At 40.4% G+C, this 22,064-nt stretch overlaps 3 protein-coding genes across 4 annotated transcripts; 2 read left to right on the top strand and 1 right to left on the bottom strand.

Moving 5' to 3' along the window:
* Positions 1 to 5,355: 5,355 nt before the first annotated feature.
* On the bottom strand, positions 5,356 to 10,298 carry LOC147655145 (uncharacterized). The gene is made up of 4 exons (XM_086879283.1): positions 9,923 to 10,298; positions 9,346 to 9,527; positions 8,170 to 8,216; positions 5,356 to 6,192 (listed from the first exon to the last, which is right to left on the bottom strand). Exons 1-4 carry the CDS (start codon positions 9,966 to 9,968, stop codon positions 6,126 to 6,128), a joined length of 342 nt encoding a protein of 113 aa, XP_086735409.1. The 5' UTR covers positions 9,969 to 10,298; the 3' UTR covers positions 5,356 to 6,125.
* SNRPB2 (small nuclear ribonucleoprotein polypeptide B2) lies at positions 9,977 to 17,928 on the top strand. 2 transcript variants are annotated; one of them, XM_023923194.2, is made up of 7 exons: positions 9,977 to 10,066; positions 10,345 to 10,432; positions 12,255 to 12,427; positions 14,030 to 14,170; positions 15,377 to 15,427; positions 16,944 to 17,032; positions 17,545 to 17,928. In XM_023923194.2, the coding sequence occupies exons 2-7, from the start codon at positions 10,369 to 10,371 to the stop codon at positions 17,702 to 17,704; spliced, it is 678 nt and encodes a 225-aa protein (XP_023778962.1). In that variant the 5' UTR covers positions 9,977 to 10,066; positions 10,345 to 10,368; the 3' UTR covers positions 17,705 to 17,928. The 2 variants fall into 2 exon arrangements, with proteins under 2 accessions (XP_023778962.1, XP_023778963.1); XM_023923195.2 differs by having other exon boundaries at positions 9,994 to 10,071.
* A 1,917-nt stretch (positions 17,929 to 19,845) lies between these two features.
* On the top strand, positions 19,846 to 21,549 carry OTOR (otoraplin). The gene is given in 2 exon segments (XM_086879282.1): positions 19,846 to 20,065; positions 20,487 to 21,549. Coding segments are annotated over 2 exon segments (396 nt in total). The 5' UTR covers positions 19,846 to 19,902; the 3' UTR covers positions 20,720 to 21,549.
* Positions 21,550 to 22,064: the final 515 nt, after the last annotated feature.

Raw genomic sequence — 22,064 nt, 5'->3', positions numbered from 1 at the left:
TTTTCTGTGGTCTGCTGGGCCTCAGGAGAGATGAGTTTGTAAATAACCTTTGAGTTGGATCAGGGGAATTAACCAAGCAAAGACTCAAACCATTGAGTGTACATCATCATTTCTAAGCTGTGTTGGGCTTGATCCAGAACTGAACCAGAACAGCTTCAGCCAAAGCTTAGACAGAACTGAACTACAAAGTCACCAGCCTGCCTCTGCTGCTTTGATCTCCTGCTAATTGCTTCATTCACTCTTCTATGAGCTAATTTTCCTTTTGCTTTCCACTTCTGTTCAGTTTCAAAGCATTTTAAACATACTTCATGTGGAAATAAGCAAACAATGTATACAACAAAGGAGAAAATTTATTGCTCACATTTAGATATATATTCTGTAGCATACCACTTACTCCTTTGACACACAACTGTCACCTTGAACTCTAACAGGGAAAACACAGCCACTACATTTTTATTTCAAAATATTCATGGCAGATGGCTTTGCACAACAGAAGTTTGCCCTACAAAGAAACTTTTCTCATTACAAAGAGCACTCTTTGGGTTTCACAGAGTACACTCTAGCATTTTAAATGTGTTGCTGGCTTCTTAAAAGTGAGGTTGTTTTTGTCCCCTTTCCTGCTTCACTTTCACTTAAGGACCCTGATAATGAAAAGTATGCTACAGAGAAGTGTAAATGAAGAATAAGTGGTTGTGTTTGACATTTAATTTCTGCACAGATGGAAAGAGAAATTAGACTGTCTATTGTTCAACTCATTAATTTTCCCATCCAAGAACATCCAATCATCCAAGAACATGCCAGTATGTTGTTTCATTATTGAATATAATAGGGAGATGTTCTGATATTTTTTTCTTCTTATCAAGTTCTTATTATTTACAATTCATGGATAGTGGCAGTCTCTGAGCTCTCTTTTGCTCTCTTCTGGTGCATCATTCAATAACACCAAGGCAATCTGTTATGTCCAAAAGAAAACATGACAAGGCCTGATAAGCAAGCAAGCAAGCTGCAGAAAGATCTAATAACATTTAATGAATTATTGCAGTGCCATGTTTAGAGATGTTCTCTTGGCAGTAGCCTGGAATTTACACAACACATTAACATGTCACTCCTTGCGATCAAGAATAGCTGTATTTTTTGAGGCTATGTCAGGGACAAGCTCTTGGGTATGGCAGCACAGGTTTATCCATGAGGCCAAGGAAATGCTTTGTGTACATACAGCACTGCCATTTACTCCTGGCTTTTTAAAACACAGGCAGTGCATTCCCCCTTACTCCACATTTAAGCACTCTTTTTATCACTTTGATTGGTGCTAAAGACAGAGGAAGTTTGAGGCTGTAAAGTCTCTTCCAGAGAAATCTCTTACAGATTTTCCAGCAGGACATGAGACTCAGTACCTAGACATTGCCATCTTGTACCCCTCAACAAATCACAGTGCTGGAGGACCACAGAATTTAGCATTGAGCACCATTTCTTCATTCTCCATCTGGAGAAGCAAAACAGATAATGTTCATGCCAACATTCCCAGCAACAGATAAAGGCTGTGAAGGGCACCTGTCAGGCCTGTTAAACCCAGGAACTCAGCTATGTTTCCTGTCAGGGTATCTAGATTTAACGCAGGAAAACGTTCATCAGTCTTCATCAACCTTGGAAGACATCAGGCTGCAGAACAAGGCCATGAGTGGCATGAACAGAAGCTTTACTCGAGGCCATAGAACATTTGGTTGATGGCATATGAGAAAGGAATAATAATTAACCTTTCTTCTTCTTCTTTTCTGTTTTTCTTCTAACATCTTTTCCTTCTCATGGCAGAAATTTGCTTTCCCTTTGCTGGAGAGATTCAGGGTAGGAAATAGTGAGTTATCTACACTGTGGGTTTAGGGTACCCAATAATGAATGTTTGAGGCTGGACACTGGAAGTTCAAGGGCACAAAAAGTATCTCTGCATGTATTTTACATCCAGTTTGTTCCTTGGTATTTTTTCCCTCTTTTCATTTTTTATTCCTTTTTTTTTCCAATGGAAATGAAGGCAAGTGACATAACCAAGCTTAGAATAAAATTAGAAGAAACTTGGGAAAATACAAATTCATGCAAAGCCCAAGGTAAAACACTGAAAACCACTGAGAAATGTTGTATTGACTTCAGTGCAATTTGATCACTATCTACAGGGAAAAGCAGACAAATAACATTCTTGGAATAAAGTTCCCTGAGAAAGCACTTAGAGGATTTGGATAAGGCAAATTTGGAGAGAAATAAAGGGATTTTTCTGAGTAAGTACAGAGCACATTTATGTCCTAACACACTACTGCATGAAATCTTGTTGTATTTAATGCTAACATTAGCATCAACAGATAAACAGACTGGAGTATGGGTCAACTGTCCTAATAAGATAAGGCTTTATCAGTAATCCCTAGGGAAAAGGATGGTGGAAGACTGAGCTGCTAAATATGGTAATAGCCATAAGAAAACTATTTTATTTATATAAAAATATATATAACAAGGCAGACAAGCAGCGGCAGCAGCGCCAACAAGCGGAACCACAAAGGCAGTCCCAGGCTCTCCCGGCCGCGGGCGCTTTCCCCTGGCTGCAGTTCCGCTCGCAGCCGCCAGGGGCGCTGGTGGCTCCCGGCCGGGCAGGGCGGGTGCGATGGTTCCCCCGCGCCGCCAGGGGGCGCTGTGCCGCCAGCTCGGCCGCGTTCCCTCACACGGGAATGGCGGGCGGGCCGGGCGGCAAAAATGGGCAGCAGCAGCAGGAAGCTGGGAGCTGGGACGGCAGGGTGGGCTCACCTGGGGTAGCGAGCAAGAGGTAGCAGAAACTCCACAGCTGTAGCAGGGGCCGCGGGGCGTTCTGGTGGGCAGGGGGTGCATGGCTACAGTGTAGTAAAAAACCACAGAGCAGTGGCAGAGAAACAGCGGCACTGGGAAGCAGCTGCCTGGCTCCCAAACACAGCCAAGAGAGGCTCCCTTGGAGGCAGGGAAGGGCTTGGAGTCCCTGGGATTTCCCCTGAGGCACCCCAGCAGATGGTGAAGGGTGCTTTGTTTGGTGAGGCCTGGTGTATCCCAGTGCATTGGCAGCTCATAGGAGCAGAGCTCCACTCATGGTAGGAGAAGGCAGCAGGAGACAGAACCCCGCAGTGGTGGGGAATTCTCCCCACAGCGACCACAGCCTCCTTCCCCTCTTATGCCGCTGAGCGAGAGAGAGCAAAAACCCGGACCCTTCACCCTGCCCAAATCTCACAGTATCTCTGCCCCTCCAAGAGAAAAACCCCCAGGTAAAGATAGAGTAGTGAGCTGCATCCTTTCCCTGAGCTGTGGCAACTTATTTTGCCTTTCTTAAGTACTGGTCAAAGTCTCCTTGCAATATAATCAGATAAAATTTCCTGAGAGAAAGAAACAAAAGGAAAATCCTAAACCAAACAACAAATCACTCCTAGCCACCTTTTAATAGAAAGTTTTCTCTAGAAAAATTTTAACCAGCCGTGTGTGAAATAATTGCCTTTCAGTCTGAAACCAGGAAAAATTCATTTGATTTTGGATATTGAATGTTTAATATTGTAACAATAATTGTGGTGGAAAGGATTAACTTAATGCACCTGCACGTTTCATTTGAAGCCAGTGCCTTCATATGCTCATCTATCCAAGCATCTGTTCTCACTTGGCTCTGTGGAGGTGGGGAATTTATTCATTCAGAGGTAAAGTCTCATCTCACAGAGCTGAGATTTATTTTACATTCCTGAAGGCACGATTGCATAAATCATAGCCATCGTGAAACCTTTTAGAAAGCCGATATATGTGCAGCTGCTCCACATGATACTCTGGTGGGGAGATGTTAAAGCTATGTTTGATTTTGACCTCGACCTACACTATTTTTTTTTGATGTAAGGTTTTTTTCAAGAGGATGGCACAAGAGAACCCTAACATTAGAAAGGGCTCTGCCACACTGGGGTTAAATGCAAAATAAGCCCTGAAAGGCTCTTTGACTCCTAGCACTGCACCAAACATAAGACAGCACAACACCTGCAGTTTTTTTCCAAAGCCTGACAAGCATTAGGACCACTAAAAGAATTTATAGCCAGCTCAAGTCTACCAGATGTGGTAAATTTACAGCCATCTGAAGTACCAGAGTTGGTATGATTTACCATCAGCTCCCCAATGTCTACTGTGACTGGGAACTAAATTATTTAAATCAATAAATGTTTGAAAGAATGAGACAATCGAAATAGCTCATGAGCTTTATTAGTATCTGTACAGGGAACTAGCAGAAACTCAACATAAGCCTAGGCAGAGCTTGTTCATGGGGCTTTCTACTGCTGTTTGACCAAACTGCAGCAGTCATTAACCATAAGACTAGTTATTAAATAAGCTTATTTAGCTTGATGGTGGCATGGGTCTGAGCAATTTCAAAGCTGTGCTGGCTTAAGAAAGAAGCATTTGGAAATCTAAGACCTTCTTTATAGTGTCTTATTGTTCATAGAGCTGATGGTGAGCTGCCAGTAAGCGCTGCAGACATCCCCACTGGGCAGACTTCTTTCCTCAGGTAGCATTGGTGTTGCCAAACCTCTTTTCTTGAAGTCCTCCTGCTGGGGAAACCTGTCTCTGGTTTCCTATCAGTCTGTGTTTTCAAGGGAATGTGTGCCCTTTCATCCAGGACATAGTGTAGTCCCTCCCTGTCCAGAGAGTGGGTTCCTCAGATCCTCAGTGGTGCCATGAGCTATTTGAGTCTACTGTGCCCACCCACTTCCCTGACTTCCAGCCCAGCAATGCTGCTTTAAGCAAGCTAAGCTTCCTACCCACCTCCATGCCAAAGTTTTCCAAGGCTGTAGCAGACATCAGCTCCAGCCTCCTATTGAGCTCACAGATACAGAAGCATTTCCATCTCAGCAGCACCCCCAGATGTCTGTGGTTTTCATCAGGGATTCCAGCACATCATCTCAAGATTTTCACAATGGAGGGCTGGTCTTAGTGAGATTTTTTTACAAAGAAGGGAAGGAAAGAACTAGGCAATTTAATACAGCTCAGTAGGTAAGTGTTGGTTTTATTATACTGCAATGTATCTCATGCATGAGGATTCTAAAGTATTGAATTCAAATGCACAGTGTAAATCACATCACTTACACTGCATTAGTATGCTGATTCCAATAAAACTATACAAAAAATAACCCAGTTTGAAAGCAAAAGGAAAGGAATGCAAGTGTTCTTGCACAACAATAAATCAAACCAGCTAGCTGCAATTCTTCCCAGCAAAGAGTTGCAGTGTGGGACAGATGTTACTGCTACCATTTAATACTAAGAAAAGGACAACCCTAGCAACCTGAACTAATTCTAAGCTGTTGTGAATGAAGACACAGACCCTCTTGCTTCCATAGAGAATCAAGTTTATTATCATCATGCAAGGCCTTATATACTATAGGACTATCTTAGGCTTTTATATGTGCTAAAAATACTCTGGCTAAAATCAGACTTGTTAGAATTCTTTGTTAACTAAACAAACACTGTCCACTCGTTCCTCTGACCAACCATCACTCTGATGAAGCATTGTCCAAGGGAAGCTTACATGACTTGTTTCTGTCTTCATGCCAGCTGTGTTTCCCATAGAGCTTTTCATGAATTGTCAGAGAGCAAAGAGGAACAAAGTGAGCAAGGGCCTTCTACTTATTCTATGAGACTTTTCTTGTCTCCCACATCAAGCCATCTGTATGAAACTAAGGACGCTAACCACATTTCAACTCTTTCAGCATATTAGCATACTCAAAGTAAGGGAATCACCATGATGACAAATATAACAAATATGAGGAGTTGCATACTTGCACCCTGAAATTTCAGATGAGCTTTTGCCACAGGGGACTGAGGCAGCAGTGTAATGCAAGAGATGCAAGGTTCCTGAAATTGTCAGCAGCAAAAAAACTGGTCTAAGAGTGAGCACCATAAAGGAAAACACAGTCTAAAAGTGCATTTTTTTCACACTTGATAAAACACAAAAATGAAATATACTTACTTGCCATATATATATGCATATGTAAGATTAACTAATTAACTACAAATGTAAATATCTAAAATTTAATTCTGGTTTACTAAAAAATGGTAATTTATTTATTTTAAACAATGCAACGGTTGTCTGTTTCCATACACTAGAAGTGGGTCCAAAGAAATAAATGCTTGTGCTTATTGTTTTCCTCAGTAAAGGAGAAAGGCAACCTGGTCAAGAGAACAAGCAACAGTTGTATTAGCCATGATATGATTTTCCTCTGAAACAGCAATACTAAATAATTCCTTATGCTAGTGTATTCTTCCCCTGGTTAGTGAAGCTCTCTTGACTAAATTACAGTCTGTCAAGCAGTGTATTAAATAATCAAGAGTATAAGCTGCCATTAATAAATGTCAGATGAATGTGTGGAGGTTCTTTTCTTTCAGATCAAGTAGCAATACACTCAAACATCTTTTTAGTGATTACAAAGCAGCCTTATTAAATGAAGTGCAGTACATTTTCCCCCTTCTGTATGGTGTTTTTGTTTGCCTCCCTGCCTACTACAGGGTGTTTTATTGTCCCCCAACCAGGGTCAGCCAGGTTCTTTCTCTGAGTGGTTACAATTAATTCAGGTGGTTCAAGTGAAGCTTTGCCAAGCACATTGCCAAGCTCTTATCAATACTGAACTTGTCCTGCTATCCCATTGTCCATTCTCTCTGCTTTGTTAGTTTGCAGAGATCACGTATGAAGAGCCTGCGGACAATGATCTGTAAATCCCTGTGGACTCCTCAGCTTTGGGCAACAGCAGCTAGTCCAACTGCTCAGCAAATCCTGATTTATAGGGAGCAATTCCTTCCCTTTCACACCTTCCAACTGAATATAGATCACAAAGTTCTTCACCCATCAAAGAACATTTTCTATCTTCAATGTGAGGCTTCATGTATATTGACTTTGCAAGTGCTCACAGAGCCAGTTTGTACTTGCTAGGAAATTTCCTTATTTCCTGTCACTTTGCTCATTGTCTTTGTCCATGCTGCAATGTTTAGTGATTTTGTATTACCTTCTCCCTGACACAGAACAGAGTAAAGGCCAGAGCAAAAGTACTGCAGTCAAATCCAGCCAGGTCACAAAACATTTGCAATTATGTTCCTTTCTAGCACATGGGTTTAATTGAGATGAAAGTATTTCTATATACTAGAGTAACTTTGCTTATCTCACCGTCTTCCTACAGGAAATAACAGCTGTGAAAACTGTGAAGCATCACCTTGTTTGGACCCAATCAAGGCCATGAGGGCACAAAGCTATCAAGCTTCCACCACACACAGCTCTTGGTTATTTGCACCTCAGAGAATTTTGTTGAATTTAGAAAAGTAAGATGAAGAAAAAAAAGCCCTTTCTTTTTATTATAGTTTTCATAATAAACAGCAGCAATAGCAATGAAATCCTGGGTTTCCCTTGACCTTAAGCAAAGGGCAGGATGGGAGAAATGGTGGCTGAAAAGATACTTTAAAGAACCCTTTGCCCTTTGATTTGTATCTCCAGAGCTGTTTGGCAACCTCTGATGAAGCAAGTACTGTCCAAGCTGAAAGTGTGTTCCCACACTTTGGTGATGGATCGTAATTGGTTATTAAGGTGCTGCAGGTACTCTAAGAAATTAGAAGTAATTTTTACAGTACTTCAAGCATTCAGGGACTTTTAAATAAACAACATAAATGACCATTTTAGTGAATATAACAGCTCTGTACCTCTGTTTGGGGATCAAGGAAACAGAAGTAATTCAAATAAACCTTAGAGAAGTGAGGAGGAAGCCAACTTGAGGAATGAATGTCACTTTTATTGAACTGGCAGGCAGACATGAAATCCCATCTGAGGAGCAGGAAAGATGCATTTTTTTCTGCCTTATTGCATTCAAATTCTGGAAGAGTAAATCAGCTGTCCTTAAAGTGACTCTGAGCAAGTATAAGTGTGGCATGCTGTGCTGGATGAAATATAGAAGCCATGAATCCTTCCTTACATTGTGTCAGGTTGACAGGGGTTTTTTTGTATTTGTTTTTTAGTGTCTTCTCTATGGACAGTTGAAGGACTTCATTTTAAAAACAATTTATAAAATGTCAAGGCTTTTGATTCTGTGAGTCCAATTCCTTTATCTGCATTGACTCAATAACAAATAAGCAGTTTTGAACATTTATACTAAATTGTAAAGTTACCTGGATTGTAGTGCTGATGTAGGTATAAAACAGTACAGCCAGCCTTTCTGAAAAAGAATTTTAATGTATTGTTCAGGCTTGGATTTCAAAGCTTTACTTCATCTTAACAACTAACTCTAAGACAATAAACAAAGAAAGATAAATACAACCCTAAAACTTGACCAGAACTGCTGCCTGTCATGTTCTGAATTTGTCACATATATGCATTCCATATGGCATCCACTGGCACAGCATTTCCCACACCATGGTCTGCTGTAGGCAACTGCAGAACACGCTGTTTGCTTCCCCCAGTGAATGACACCTCAGTCAACAAAGCCTTTGGCTTTTGTTTTTGACTCCCTTTAATCTATGTTTTTCTTTATATACTTCCTACATGCTCTGGAATCTGGAGTAATGTTTTTTTCCCAGAATTATTATTGAACCAAGAACTCTACCTAATATTCCTGCTTCTTTACAAAACAATGGCCTGCCCCAAAATAATTTATAGCTTAAGCAAAAACTACTTCACTGATTATGAAGTAGTTCCCCTGCAAGAGCTCCTTTTTTATATGTAAACCGTAGCAACTTCAAATTGTTTCTGAAAAAGCCTGCCTAATAATTCATGGAAATGAAGGCACACAGCCTGCAAAATTATTCCAAAAATTCAAGGGCTGCAACCTCTGCCCTGTTTATTTGTTCTGAGGCAGCACTACTGCAGGGATTTTCAAAGTACCTTCAAGAAATTACATTAAAAAAAAAGAGACTGCCTTTTTAATATTGGAATTTGAAAAGAAATATTACCTACTGATTGTTTACAGACATTTTGAAGTTTCTGCATTCTCCCACCTGCAGCGCTGCATCCAGCTCTGTGATCCCCAGCACAAGAAGGACTTGCAGGGACAGTCCAGGGTAGGGACACAAAGGTGTTTTGCAGGATGGAGGTCCTCTGCTACGAGGAGAGACTGGGGGAATTGGGATTGTTTAGCTTGGAGAGGAGGAGGCTCTGGTGCGACCTAATTGTGGCCTTTCGGAAAGGGCCTAATTTATAAGGGGAGGTCCTAATAAATAAGGCATCATAAATAAGGGGGAATCTGGAGAGCAATGGTTTACAAGGTTATGGAGTGACAGGACAAGGGGGGATGGATTCAGAATGAAAGAGAGCAGATTGAGACCAGACACTGTGCAGAAATACTTCACTGTGAGGGTGGTGAGGCTCTGGCACAGTTGCCCAGAGAAGCTGTGCCATGGGTGCTCACGGCCAGGATGGATCGGGCTTGGAGCAACCCAGTCTGGTGCCAGGTGTCCATGTCCACGGCAGGGTGGTTTTATTTTTACAACCCGAACCATTCCGTGCTTTCCTAGAGCTGCTGCTCTAGGTGCTGCGGAGACAAAAAACAAAATGAAACAACAACAAAACCCCAACAAACAAACAAAACAAAAACAAACAAAAAACCAAACAACAACAAAAAACCCAAACAAAAAAAAAACCCCAAAAAACAAAACAAAACAAACACCCCAAAACAAAAAAAACCCCAAAACAAACAAAAAAAAACCCAAAAAACAAAAAAACCCAAAACCAACCAAACAAAACAGCCCCAGAGGACAACCAACAGAACAACAAAAAAAAAAAACATAAAAATCCCACCGCACTTATCTTTACTTATCGTTCTATTAGGCTAGGACAGAGCCAAACCCTGAGGCAAGAAATGCCCATTTCGACCGACAACAAACTTTTGTCCCTTTTTATCCCTATCTGGTTTTTATCCCGTTTTACCGCTCATCCCGCCGCTCCCCATCGGCGCTATCGGCGCTCGGCGCATCCACTGCTCTGGGAGCGGCTTTGCTGCCTGCGCTGCGTCCCGGCAGGGCGGGACGGACAGGCTGCCATCGAGACCTGAGGACGGGCAGGAGAGGGGAGGTGAGGTGAGGGGGCCTGGGATCCGCGGTCCAGGCGCCAGGATGCAGGGGGGTGCAAGGAGGGGCTGCCTCGGGGTTCCTTCCCTGCAGTTCTTGTCCCGCCGTTGCAGCCCCGGAAAGGGAGGAGCGGGGCGGGTGTGCGGCCCGCGGGCGGGCAGACATACGGACGGACAGGCCGCCCCCAGGCTCGTGGTGCCACTGCCCGGGGCCGTGAGGTGCCGCCGGCGTTGGCAGCGCCCCGGCCGCCGCTAACGCCTCCCCTGTGTGTTCTGCCCGCAGGCAGCTTCATAGGTGCCGCCGAGAATGGACATCAGGCCGAACCACACCATCTACATCAACAACATCAACGACAAGATCAAGAAGGAAGGTAGGGATGGCTGCCGATCTCCTCTGGAACGGGGAGGTTGTCCGGTGAGGCCTGGTCATGCAGTGCATGCGGCACTTGTCTTACAAAGGGGCTTTTAGGAGCTCCCGGAGGTCTCCGAGCGGGAGGCGGTCATGAGCCGAGTTCTAGGCAAAAGTCTCGAAATGAAACGGGAGCTAAAGCAAACAAACGTGCCTCCCGCTAGATCAGGCTGCTCAGATCTCCCTGCAGGCCAGTCTTGAACATTTTCAGGGATGGGGAATCCTCAACCTCTGTGGGCAACCTCTCCCTGTGCCTTACCAGCCCAACAGTAAAAAATATTTTCCCAATATCACATCTAAGCCTCCTCTCAGTTTGAAGCTATTACTTCTCTTCCTGTCACTCCAAGCCATTGTAAATAGTTTCTCTCCATCTTGTAGGCTCCCTTCAGGTACTGGAAGGCAACACTTAGATTACTCCTAAGCCTTCTCTTTTCCAGGCTGAACACCCCCAAATCTCTCAGCCTTTCCTCATAGGAGAGGTGCTCCATCTCTCTAATCAACTCGGTGGCCTCCTGGACTTGCATCAACAGGTCCATGTCCTTCTGTGCTGGATCCCAGATCTGGATGCAGCCTTGCAGGTGGGCTCTCACCTGAGTGGGGCAGAGTCCCATCCCTCGCAGGGCGCTGCCCACCCTGCTTTGGATGCAGCCCAGGACATGGTTGGTTTCTGGGCTGTGATTACACATGTGCAGCTCATGTCCAGCCCCTTCTCCACCATCACCCCAAGTCTTTCTCCCCAGTGCTGCTGTCCATCTGTCTATCCCCCAGCCTGGATTGATTGATTGATGCTGGATGTTGCCCAGGTTTAACACTTTGCACTTGGTCTTGTTACATCTCATAGGATTACCTTGGCTTAAATATAGGGTATTAAAGTACCTGTTAAGATTACAAATTACTTCCTATTTTAATACAGGTGATAGGGTAATTTTTAGGGAAAGTGTTTTGAGAGAAAACCTTTTTTTTAATAAAAAAACCACCACACTCTAGTTAGTCAGGAGCAGGTGGAGAAAAGTTGGAGAAAGTGACAGTGGACTGGTATCACCAAATCTCAACAGCAATAAAGAAGAGGCAGCGCTCTTACATTGCTAAAATAGTTCAAATATAAGGTTTTTGTCTTAGAATGATTACACAGTACAGATTATTTATTTAGCTTGATTTGGATTGGACTAAGGTTTAATTTGGCATATATTCAGGTGATTGTAAATAATTAAAGTAAATCCAATACTGCTGTAAGCTGCAGTAGTCTCATGCAAAAATAATTTGGATCCAGGATATGACAAAATACTTAATGTGAATGCAAAAATTGATTAAACAGTTACAACCAAAATTTCCAACTTTAACCTTTAGGTAGTTGCTATTTTGCTGCATTCTTGTTTTACATCACATCTCTTTACTGCTGCTTGTTTCAGTTTTGATTTTCTGATCGGTCTGAGATGGCTGTCATCATCATACTTGATTGTGTGAGGGACTGTGTGTGTTTATACATGTATGAAAATATGATTTTACATACCCTTATGTAACTGTGACTCCCTTGGAATGGTAGAATGGATGGCACTAGAATGTCTTCCCTACCTGAATCCCTGAGGTTTGAGACCAAATGTTGTACACCCTCTTACAAAACCTGAACAAATGAACTTGTACTGATGCAGCAGTTTTGACAAACTCAGGTACTCACTGTGTCAACTAAAGCTTGTAAAAAACCTTGTTTCCAAAGATAGAAGACTCAGTAGAAGTGAAAATTTGCATGTAGCCTGTTAAAATTTGTTTTCTCCTTCGGTCCCCAGAGCTGAAGAGGTCCCTGTATGCGTTATTCTCACAGTTTGGCCATGTGGTCGACATTGTGGCTTTAAAGACCATGAAGATGAGAGGACAGGCATTTGTTATATTTAAAGAACTTGGATCATCTACCAATGCTTTGAGGCAGCTACAAGGTTTTCCGTTTTATGGGAAACCGATGGTAAGTTACTTTGTTACCTTGTAAAGAAGAAAAAATGCCCTGATGGTGTGATACAGTGTTGTGCAAGCTGGAGGGATGCTGAAGAGACTGCAGTTATAACACACACACTCTGAACTTAATGTTCAGATTTCTTAATGGGGGGCTTTATGTTTTTCTGTGCTGGGTTAAAGTTTTTAAGATCTTAAATACTTTCATTTTACTCATCATGCCTTCCATTGAACTGGTTAAATTAATTCTGTTTTATTATTGAAATTAGATTAGTTTTCAGTTGCTTTATGTAGAGTAACATAAACTACTCTTAGATTTGTAATGAATAGCTAGAATGTGATGCTTCCTTTTTGAGGTAACAGTGAGGAGGGTGAAGACCTCCAGTTTGCTTTCCAGACGTGACCAGTGATTTTTTTTTTTAAATTGATGGCTAGTTCTGCTTGACTGTAGATCACCAAACCAAGCAGCTACTTCAGTATCACTAGAGTGAAACAAATACAGTGCTGGCTAATAGAACATGGTTTAGTAATGTACTTCATAACATGCAGGATAGCATAACTGACATGCCTTGTTCTTGCCTGCTTGGATAATTAGGCATCTCTTAATTCTGCAACTGTTGGTGAGGTGTAATGATACATGCAAATGGCCCACGACTTCAGCAATGGGTGGGTACATTACTGCTGGCTCTCAGCTCATGGCTTTGAGCACTGAAGAGAGCAGTTGTGCTGCTGAGCCACAAGCTATTTGCCTTAACACCTTCAGAATCTCTAATTAAATTCTTACCACAGAATTTTGCAAGCTCAGTCTGGCATTTATCCTTAAGGAGTTTTGTGCTCAGTACAACTCAATAAGAAATAAAAAGATTAAGGCTTCATAAGCTTTCAAATGTACTTCCCTCTTTGAACATTGCCTGCAGCCTGTGTACTCTAAGCACTAAAAAAAAGCATTAAAAAAATCTTAAGCTGCTGTGTAGTTTTGTATTAAGGTAGTCTCTGATAGGAAAAACAATGGGATTGCGTTCATAAATAGCAATGTTGCACACTGGTATAGTTATACCTGCATACACTCAACCTTCAGCTGTGGGGGCTTTTGTCAAAAGAACAGCGGCATTTATGCAATCCTGTTGGGATTAAGGTGGATAACTGTCTTTTCTGTTTAAGAAGTTTGAGTTTTGCTGAATTTACATTTCTGCAGAGATCTGAAAAAACACTGTCAAATTTTATCTCCCCAAAATGGAATTGAAAACTCACAGTTTTAATAGAAGCTAGTGCAAATTTTCTCAAATCTCCTCTGTGTAGCTCAAATGTATCTCTCTGTAGGTGCTACCTTGACAGATGTTAGGAGGATGTTGTTAGATAAATGGAGTTCTGATTTCAATGAGCTAAAGTTAGTAACTTCCATATTAGGGTGGTTTTTTTAGACTTTTGTAATTGTGTTCAGAAGTAACTATGAGAATTGGTTACTCTGTAAGTGTACCTACGCTTTATAACAATGTTCTTAATATAAAAGATTCCTGCAAAAAAAAGTGCAAATACACAGTTAATGAAAGTGGTGCAAAATATTCAGTATTATTAACTGCAGAATATACTCTGTTTTCATTTTTCTTTTAAAAAGCGTATTCAGTATGCAAAAACAGACTCTGATATCATCTCTAAAATGCGTGGGACTTTTGCTGATAAGGAAAAAAGAAAGGAAAAGAAGAAAGCCAAAACTCTGGAGCAGTCAGCAAACGCACCAAATAAAAAGGTTATCCAGGTAAGCTGCTTCTCTGTTTAGAAAAAATGAAAACAAAACAACACAAAACAAACAAAAAAACCCCAAATCAAAACAAAACAACAACAACAACAATAAAAATACCCCCACACAAAAGCTATTCTAAGTAATTTTATAGGACTTGATGTTGTCTTTTTTATGTTTCAGTTTCCTGAATTGGGGTCTGTTGATTATCTAGAGCTCTTGAGCATTTACTAGAAGTTGAAGGAGAGGGGGCTGGTTATGCAGTCTTTGCTGTTCTTTTTCTTTTCCTCATGCTATTACCAGATGATAATATAGATGTAGGGCAAAGGTACAACAAACCGAAGTAGAAACTAGCCTCTTTTAAGAATAGGAAAAAAAAGAAGAGTGTGCTTATCTTTAGTACTGGCTTCAAGTGCTCAACCAGCTTTTCTCTTCAGTGTTTTAATGCCATGTTGCCCAATGAGGACAGAAGAATGGTAAATGAGAACAAGACAATTCATTAATTTATGTTAGATATTAGATGTTTGATGTTGGATTAACAGGAGTTAGGTTGGAATTTATCTCCACTAAGGGTTGGCCTGCCTAAAGTAACATTTAGGAGTTTTTGTGTTGAAGTATAGCAGAAAACATCAAGGCACCTGACCAGATCCCCCCAGTTTTTATATTGGACATGATATTCTGTAATGTGGAATATCCCTTGTCCAGTTCTGGTCAGCTGTCCTGGCTCCCTCCTGGCTTCTTGGGCACCTGCTCACTAGCAGAGCATGGGAAACTGCAAGTCCTTGATGTGAGCAAACACTACCTATCACAACCAAAACATCCGTTTGTTATCAGTGTTACTCTCATTCTGCATTCAAAACACACTGTACTAAGGAGAAAATTAATTCTGTCCCAGGTGAAGCCAGGATACCTGTCTAGGCCTTCATTTTCAAAACTACTTCCTCTCTGTCTATTAAATTAAATCCTGAAATGTGGAGAAGTACTTCACTCAGCCATTAGATTGATCAGATAGTACTGACATTATTTCTTTTGATTGCCTGGTTTTGGAGCTAAGCAAAATTCACATGCTTTGTTCCCTTTTAGAAGTATCTCATAGGCACCAAATGTTCCTTGTATTCCAGCTCAAAAAACCCTTAACATACGTCTTGAATTGTAGAGAAACATGGTGACATGTTTATTTCTAATGAAACATCTTTGTAAAACTATTTTGTACTTATTTGCTAGGGAGCAACACAGAATGCAGCCAATGCCCCAGGTACTACACCACAGAATCAGGTAATGTTTTTATTTTTATCACTAAAAGCATGAATGTTTATATTCTCTATGAATAATAATTTGTTACATGTGGAAACTTGAGGAGCTTTGTTTTTGTCCTATGAGACATTTGTCTAACAGGTACGTGACACAGAAAACAAAACAAATTAATTTCTTACTATATCTGGTTGACAAGAAATGAGAATCTGCAGTTTCTCATCACTATACAGAAAACAGCACTATTACCAAATAATACAGGATTCTTAAATTTGGACTGTGCTTAGTATCAGTTGAAGGATTCTTAATTTTTTTTATTGCTAATAAGTTCCCTTTAGCTTACTTTATTCTAGCAGCAGATAAGTAAAAGGATGACAACACAGGATACCAAAATATCTGCCTAAAAGCTTTATTTCAGGAGTTCGGGGGTTCTCTGCTCACTTTTGCTTTTTCTCTCACAAGTGTCTTTATTTTCCAAAGAATTGGAAAGTGTGGAGATGTAGGAACAACTCCCTGCACTTCATTCATCTTGTCTGCTCAGTGACCTTCTAAATGATTCATGTTAGAAGTGGTAAAGAGCCAGGATTTGCAGGAGAACAAGTACCATAGAAGAATATATTTGCTTGCCCTGGCCTGCATCTTTCTTGAGTATTGCCATTGCATACATAATCAACAGGGCAAGGGGTCTTGCTCCCTGGATTTTCAGGCACAATACATGTCTATCAGTTTGCATCAAAGCACAATGCTGAGTGTTTGAGTATTTCTTTGAACTTCAGAAGTTTATTTTCTGATGGTACTACCTGGAATATTTCCAACAGTAGAAAGAGATTGTTCTGCTAAGGCTTTTTATTTGGCACTGCTTTGAGGACGGTTGAAGTTGGGATGTCCATTTTGTTTTTAATTTTATAATGTACTAGATGATTTGAAGATACCAGTATCAGCAAATGACTACTCAGCCTTGTCTGTGGTGGGTGGCTACAAATTCATTCTAGCAGGCAAATCTGTTAAAAAAACTAAAGCTCTAAATCTAAAGGATTTTCTAATTAAGAAATTTTAATTGAGCTCTGTAATAAAACCATGTGGGTTTTGTAAGTTTTGATTGCCCAGACATACTCAGTATTTTGGTAGTACTGCAGGTAAACAGGGATTGGCTTCCCACTGCTTTCCAGAAAGATGTGAGTCTTTTACATACCACTGCCATAAGGTGTCTTGGACAGCACTGCAGACACTGCTTTGGCATCTGGGTGCAGAGAGTGTTGCAGTGTCAGCCCTTGACTAGCTGAGTTGAAATGTGACATCTAAGACAGTATGGTGTTGTGATTTTTGTGGAAGTAAGAACCTCTCCAAATTAGTATATCTGTGTAAAAGAACGAAGGGGCTCTGTCTGCATATTGATAAAAGTGTGGTGAAGCCCAGATAGAATGTTGTGAGCAAAACTAAAGAAATGTGAGTCTCGGTTGCAATAATCATGCAGAGAGATGCAAAGGAAATGTATGCAACTATGTATAGTCTTCTGAGCTTTGATCTTCTGTTGTTGCAGGTGCCTGACAACCCACCAAACTACATCCTTTTCCTTAATAATTTGCCTGAGGAAACAAATGAGATGATGCTGTCCATGTTATTTAATCAGTAAGTTTTGAACAGAAATGATTTCTCCTTTGAATTCTTCTGTAACCTGTGTGTGTTTTCTCAGTTGGCAAGCTCTTCTTTTAGAAGAGTTTCTTTTGAAGGTATTTCAGTTGTTTGTCTTACTGCCAAGGTAACAGATGTCAGTTCTGATGACTTAGTCCAGAAAGCAAATCTCATCTTTTTTGTAGCTGGTTTTGATTGTGTAATTTATCTGCTATCAATTTGCATTGGATTTAATCTGGAGACTGTAATATTATAGTCTTTAGGACGGCAGGAGCAGTTTTAAAACTAGTTAGATTGCTTCTCTATGTGTACAGCACTGATTAAACTGCTTCCACATAAAATTGCTTAATTGAGGCATAGTTCTAAGGATAGAATGTGTAAAATCCTGCAATTTAAATCTTTCATTAGAAATAACTGTTGCAGTAGTAGATGCTTCTGATAAGAAGCTACTGAAGAGAGATGTATTATTGAGCTAAGAAGTATTTGTTGACTCTCATCTTATTTTAAAGGTTTCCTGGATTCAAAGAAGTACGCTTAGTTCCAGGGCGCCATGACATCGCATTCGTGGAGTTTGAGAATGAGAATCAAGCAGGGGCTGCTCGAGATGCTCTCCAAGGATTCAAGATCACTCCATCTCATGCCATGAAAATCACTTATGCGAAGAAATAACTATACTCTTCCTGTAAAGGACTTGTGTGAATAGGTGTTTGTTTTTTAAACACTGATACTCCAGTCAGCTAGCATGTTTGATGTTCTCTGCAGAACACATAAGACTCAAATAGAATTGCCACAATGACCAGGGCACACAGGATTTCCACAGATCACCTGGATAGCAACTTTTTCTGTTGAAATACTAATTTTTATAAAATAAAATATAAATACGCTGTTTTCAAGCTGTGTTTTTTCCTCAAGTCTGTCTCATTATTCATTAGCCTTGGAGTGCTTTATTCAGTCTAAGAACTTCTAAGGTGAACCTTATTTCTCAGAACTAAGTGCTAAAACTAGCTGTCTTTCCAGAGCAAAAAGTATGATCAGGAATGCTGAATGCCAGCATATTCAGAATAAATACAGCATTCAACCTCATTATCAAGGGGACAGCTGTTTTTCACTTAGGAAATACAGCTTATCATTAATGGATTTTTTCCCCAGGTATAGTTAGAAATTGATTACAGTTTGGCAGTAATGTGATTCAATTCAGTTTTGTCTTGCTGGCTGACAGTAGAAGCAAGTCCCTAAAGGAAACATAAAAAATTCTGGTTTTTAGCCAGGCTTTTCCAAAATACATGTCCTAATGCTTCTGGGTGTTTCAGGTTTGATTTACTCTATTTTTTCTCATTTGTTAAAAGCTTCATAGGTTTTGTGTGGCACGAAATACACTGGATGCAGTGAAGTAATCAGATATATTATTATGAGTTGTAGCTGTTCCAAATATTTTGGAAAAAAAAATCACTTTAGAAAGTTGGAGTGTTTTGTATCTGCAACATGAGCCACCTTTTTTTGCACAGGACATGGAAAATCGAAGTTTCACCTGCTCCCAGAGTACATTGCAAAACAATGCCTCTTTCACAGTCATCTCAATTACTCTCCTATCTCCATTTATGTATTTTTTCATTCTTTTTGAAGATTGAGTGTATGTGTGATTTCACAGGTATTCTAATACTTGCAAATGAAAATTGTTTCAATGTGCCTGTAACAGCAAAAATGAGAGTTACTCCATCATAACCTTGGATTTTTGCTCCTGCAGTCATAAATTTATAGGTAATAATTATGCTGTCATTTCATCCCACTAGTTTGTGTGCACATGACTACCATTGCTTTTCACCTTTATTAACGTAAAGGGTTTGGAGCTGTCTGCAGAGGAGGTTGGAGGAAGGAGTAATGGGCTGGAAGGCTAGAGGAGAATGTGGTGAAATCAGCTGTTATTGGAAGGTGATGCTAGAAGTTGCATGATGCACTTTCTTTTGAAAGAGTGTGGGATTTTTGATGACAGCTGACAATTTCTGCTCTTCTCTCTGGGAACTGAAAGCTGGTGCAGCCAGCAGCTCTTCAGACCTCCTCATGAATCAGGAAACTGGTTCACTGGAGTGCAATTCAGGAATTTCCAGACTTGCCCTTGGTTATTTCTAAGTGCTAATTCAGACCAGCCTGCTGTAGCCTGACAGCTGTGCTGTTGTAAAGAGGTTGTAAAGAGGACCTTGTAAGTCAGCCTGTGGCACTGTTTGGACCTGCAAACCCTCAGCAGAGTTCAGCTAGGTAAAGAGAAGTGAAATGGTTGCTGTCCTGGCATGACCTCTGTGTTCTGCTCTGACTGCATCTCCCTGTGGAAGAGATCTTGCCTGTGCAAGTATGAAGTGCTTGAACTCTTAGATTTCAAATTTTAATTGCTGTTTTGAAAAGCCTTTTTACTGCCTTGGAGCTCCCTAATCGTTTGTTTACGTTGCATCCATCTGCTATTGTGCCAGTAGGACCTTTCTGTGGACAGGAACAGGGGAATCTGGCACTGAGGGTTTTTGGTCCAGGGAAGATTGTACTTGTCAGTGAGCATTTGTGAAAATTAAGGACAGGAGGATTAAGAAGAATGTCATTTCATTTGCTTCTTACCAGGGTCTGACTTAATTTTCATTCTCAGACTTTGCTTGAAGTACTGTTCAGGCTATGGACAACTCTGGGAGGGCTTAGCATGTTTAAATAGTACAGTTGGTGATAAAAATGTTAACACAGAATGGCTTTGGGATGGGATTCAGCTTTATGAGTTGGCCCTGAGGTTTTCTCTCTGCCTATGGCTCCTCTGGTGAGATGGAATGTTGCCACAGCCCCTTCCTACTAGCCTGCTGTGTTTGTCCAGGTGTCTCCCTCTTCCATAAAAGATGGACCTGGCACACGCTCAGCAAGTGCTGCAGCGAAGAAAAATGACACAAAGTGTTTATTTGATGATCTTGCTTTTGTATCTCAGGTTAATGTTTCCTCTTGCAACTGGAATTTTTATGGAGAAGCTTAGCAGCAAGTAGCTGTGTACTGATGATGTACTGTGTAAGTAAATTTGCTTTAACTTTGAGGACAAAATAGTTTTAAAAATAATGGTGAGGGTGAAGGGAAAACTACTTTGCTTGCTTAGCTCTGTCATATATTTGTCTTGTCAAGTGGCTATGTAGAATGTCACATGCAGTTTTATCAAAAAATGGGGTTTTTAAAGGGACATTTTTCACTTAAGTGAAAAGTGTAGATAGGGCTTTTAACTTTCAGTGCTGAAATTGCTTCTGAAGCTGTTATTTTGGTTACTGGAGGATAGAAAAATGGCAGAACTAATTCTTGAAGGCTTTAGCTCTTTCAAGATAACCTACTTTTATATGTAGGAATAGTTTTACTACAAGGCCACATGTATTTATATTTCTGTAAAAGTATGTGTGTATTTGAATTCATCTAACTCATTCTTTTGTTCCTTTTCCCACAGACACCAATTACCTTGCCAGAGCAGAAGAGGATTATAATGCTTCAGACTGCAGACTCATTAATATTAAGAAGGGCCAATTGATTTATGTTTACTCAAAACTAATGAATGAAAAAGGCTCTGGAGAGTTCTGGCCTGCAAGTATAAGAGTTGATCCTTGTGTATATGAACAAACTAGATTAACACACATTGCTGTCAAGAAATGGATGCTAATGCTGAGCTATTGTGGTGCTTAAAGCAGCAACTTAGTTTTAAAAGTGAATGTTTAAACTGGTTGAGGAGACTTGAAGGAGTTTAATATTTTTCTTCTTTTAAGTGAAATATCTTCAATAGCTATATGGTAATTATGAAGTGAACCTTTACAGAATGGCTCCACAGTTTATTTCTGTGGCTGTTTATGAAAACAGTGGAAGAGAAAGCTTTTATCACAGGAGCCTTTTAAGTCTTAAATTTAAGGGAAGCAAATAAAAAGATTAGCTGTGTTTACAAAAAAGCACCAGATAAAATATAAGCAGTATTCATTTACTCAAAAAATGTGTGCCTAGATCAGAACTTCTTTCAATGGTTTGTTTCATGTGCCAGCTGGTTGGAACCTAGGAAATGTAAAAACCAGATTAAGAGCACTAGTGGTAACTCCTTTTGACTAAGTGATAAACCAGCTCAAAGCAGATGAGGATTGTTTTAAGGTATCTAATTATACATCTCCTTGCTTGAAGGTTTATGGAGAACAGTATGAAGGCCATATGGGGACAGCTGGTTATTTCTCTAGCAGTTTAGTGTCAGAACAACATGTCTATCAAGAAGCAAATAAGACTGTTCCTACAAGGGTAAGGAATTTACAAATGCCCAGCTGGCTGCATAATTGTACTTGGCTATGTAATGCTAATTTGCTGTAAAATTAAATCATTATTGTGGCAGTTGATTGTAGCATATCACAGATGCTCAGGAATCCAATCTTTGGGCCTTTATACAGGCAAATAACCTCAATAAAATCCCTAACATTGATACAACTGATACAGCAGACATTGTAAATGTTGCAATAAAGACTTGATCCTTTTTATTTGAATAGTATTCCTTTAAGGTCATGTAAGTTTTACCCAAAGCTTTCTTTTTTAGATATTATAGCCTGGATTTTGTGCTGTAAACTTCAGTGAAGTACTAATGCATTTAGTTCTTTTAATTGTGTATATAGATAGACACTGTCATACAGAACTTGTAATTACTGTGAGACCATGCTTGCTTTCTCATTACAAAGCTAATGGTGTGTCAAAAAACTGAGTTAACAGGGTTTTGGAAATACATTGGCATTCTGTGAGTAAGTGGGCTGCATTTCTGAATGAAATCAGGTTTGTCCCTGATAATGCACAATAGTGCATTTTACTCCAAAAACATAGTATCTTTATTAAACCCCTGAAACCCTTCACAGAGGAGTGGAAGAGGAGGGTTCTTTCTCAGAGGCCAGCATGGTTTGGCTTACAACAGTTACTGGTAGCTTCTTTCTGTGCTTAAAACCAAATGGAATGTTAGGTTTAAAGTACTTGCCTTCATCCATTTCAATATTTTTAGCTGTATTCTGTTTTG

Source organism: Cyanistes caeruleus, chromosome 2 (assembly GCF_971803275.1).
Source record: "Cyanistes caeruleus chromosome 2, bCyaCae1.hap1.1, whole genome shotgun sequence".
Classification (NCBI taxonomy): Eukaryota; Metazoa; Chordata; class Aves; order Passeriformes; family Paridae; genus Cyanistes; species Cyanistes caeruleus.
The sequence above is the reverse complement of the archived record's forward strand: the minus strand, read 5'-3'. Positions and strand labels throughout refer to the sequence as shown.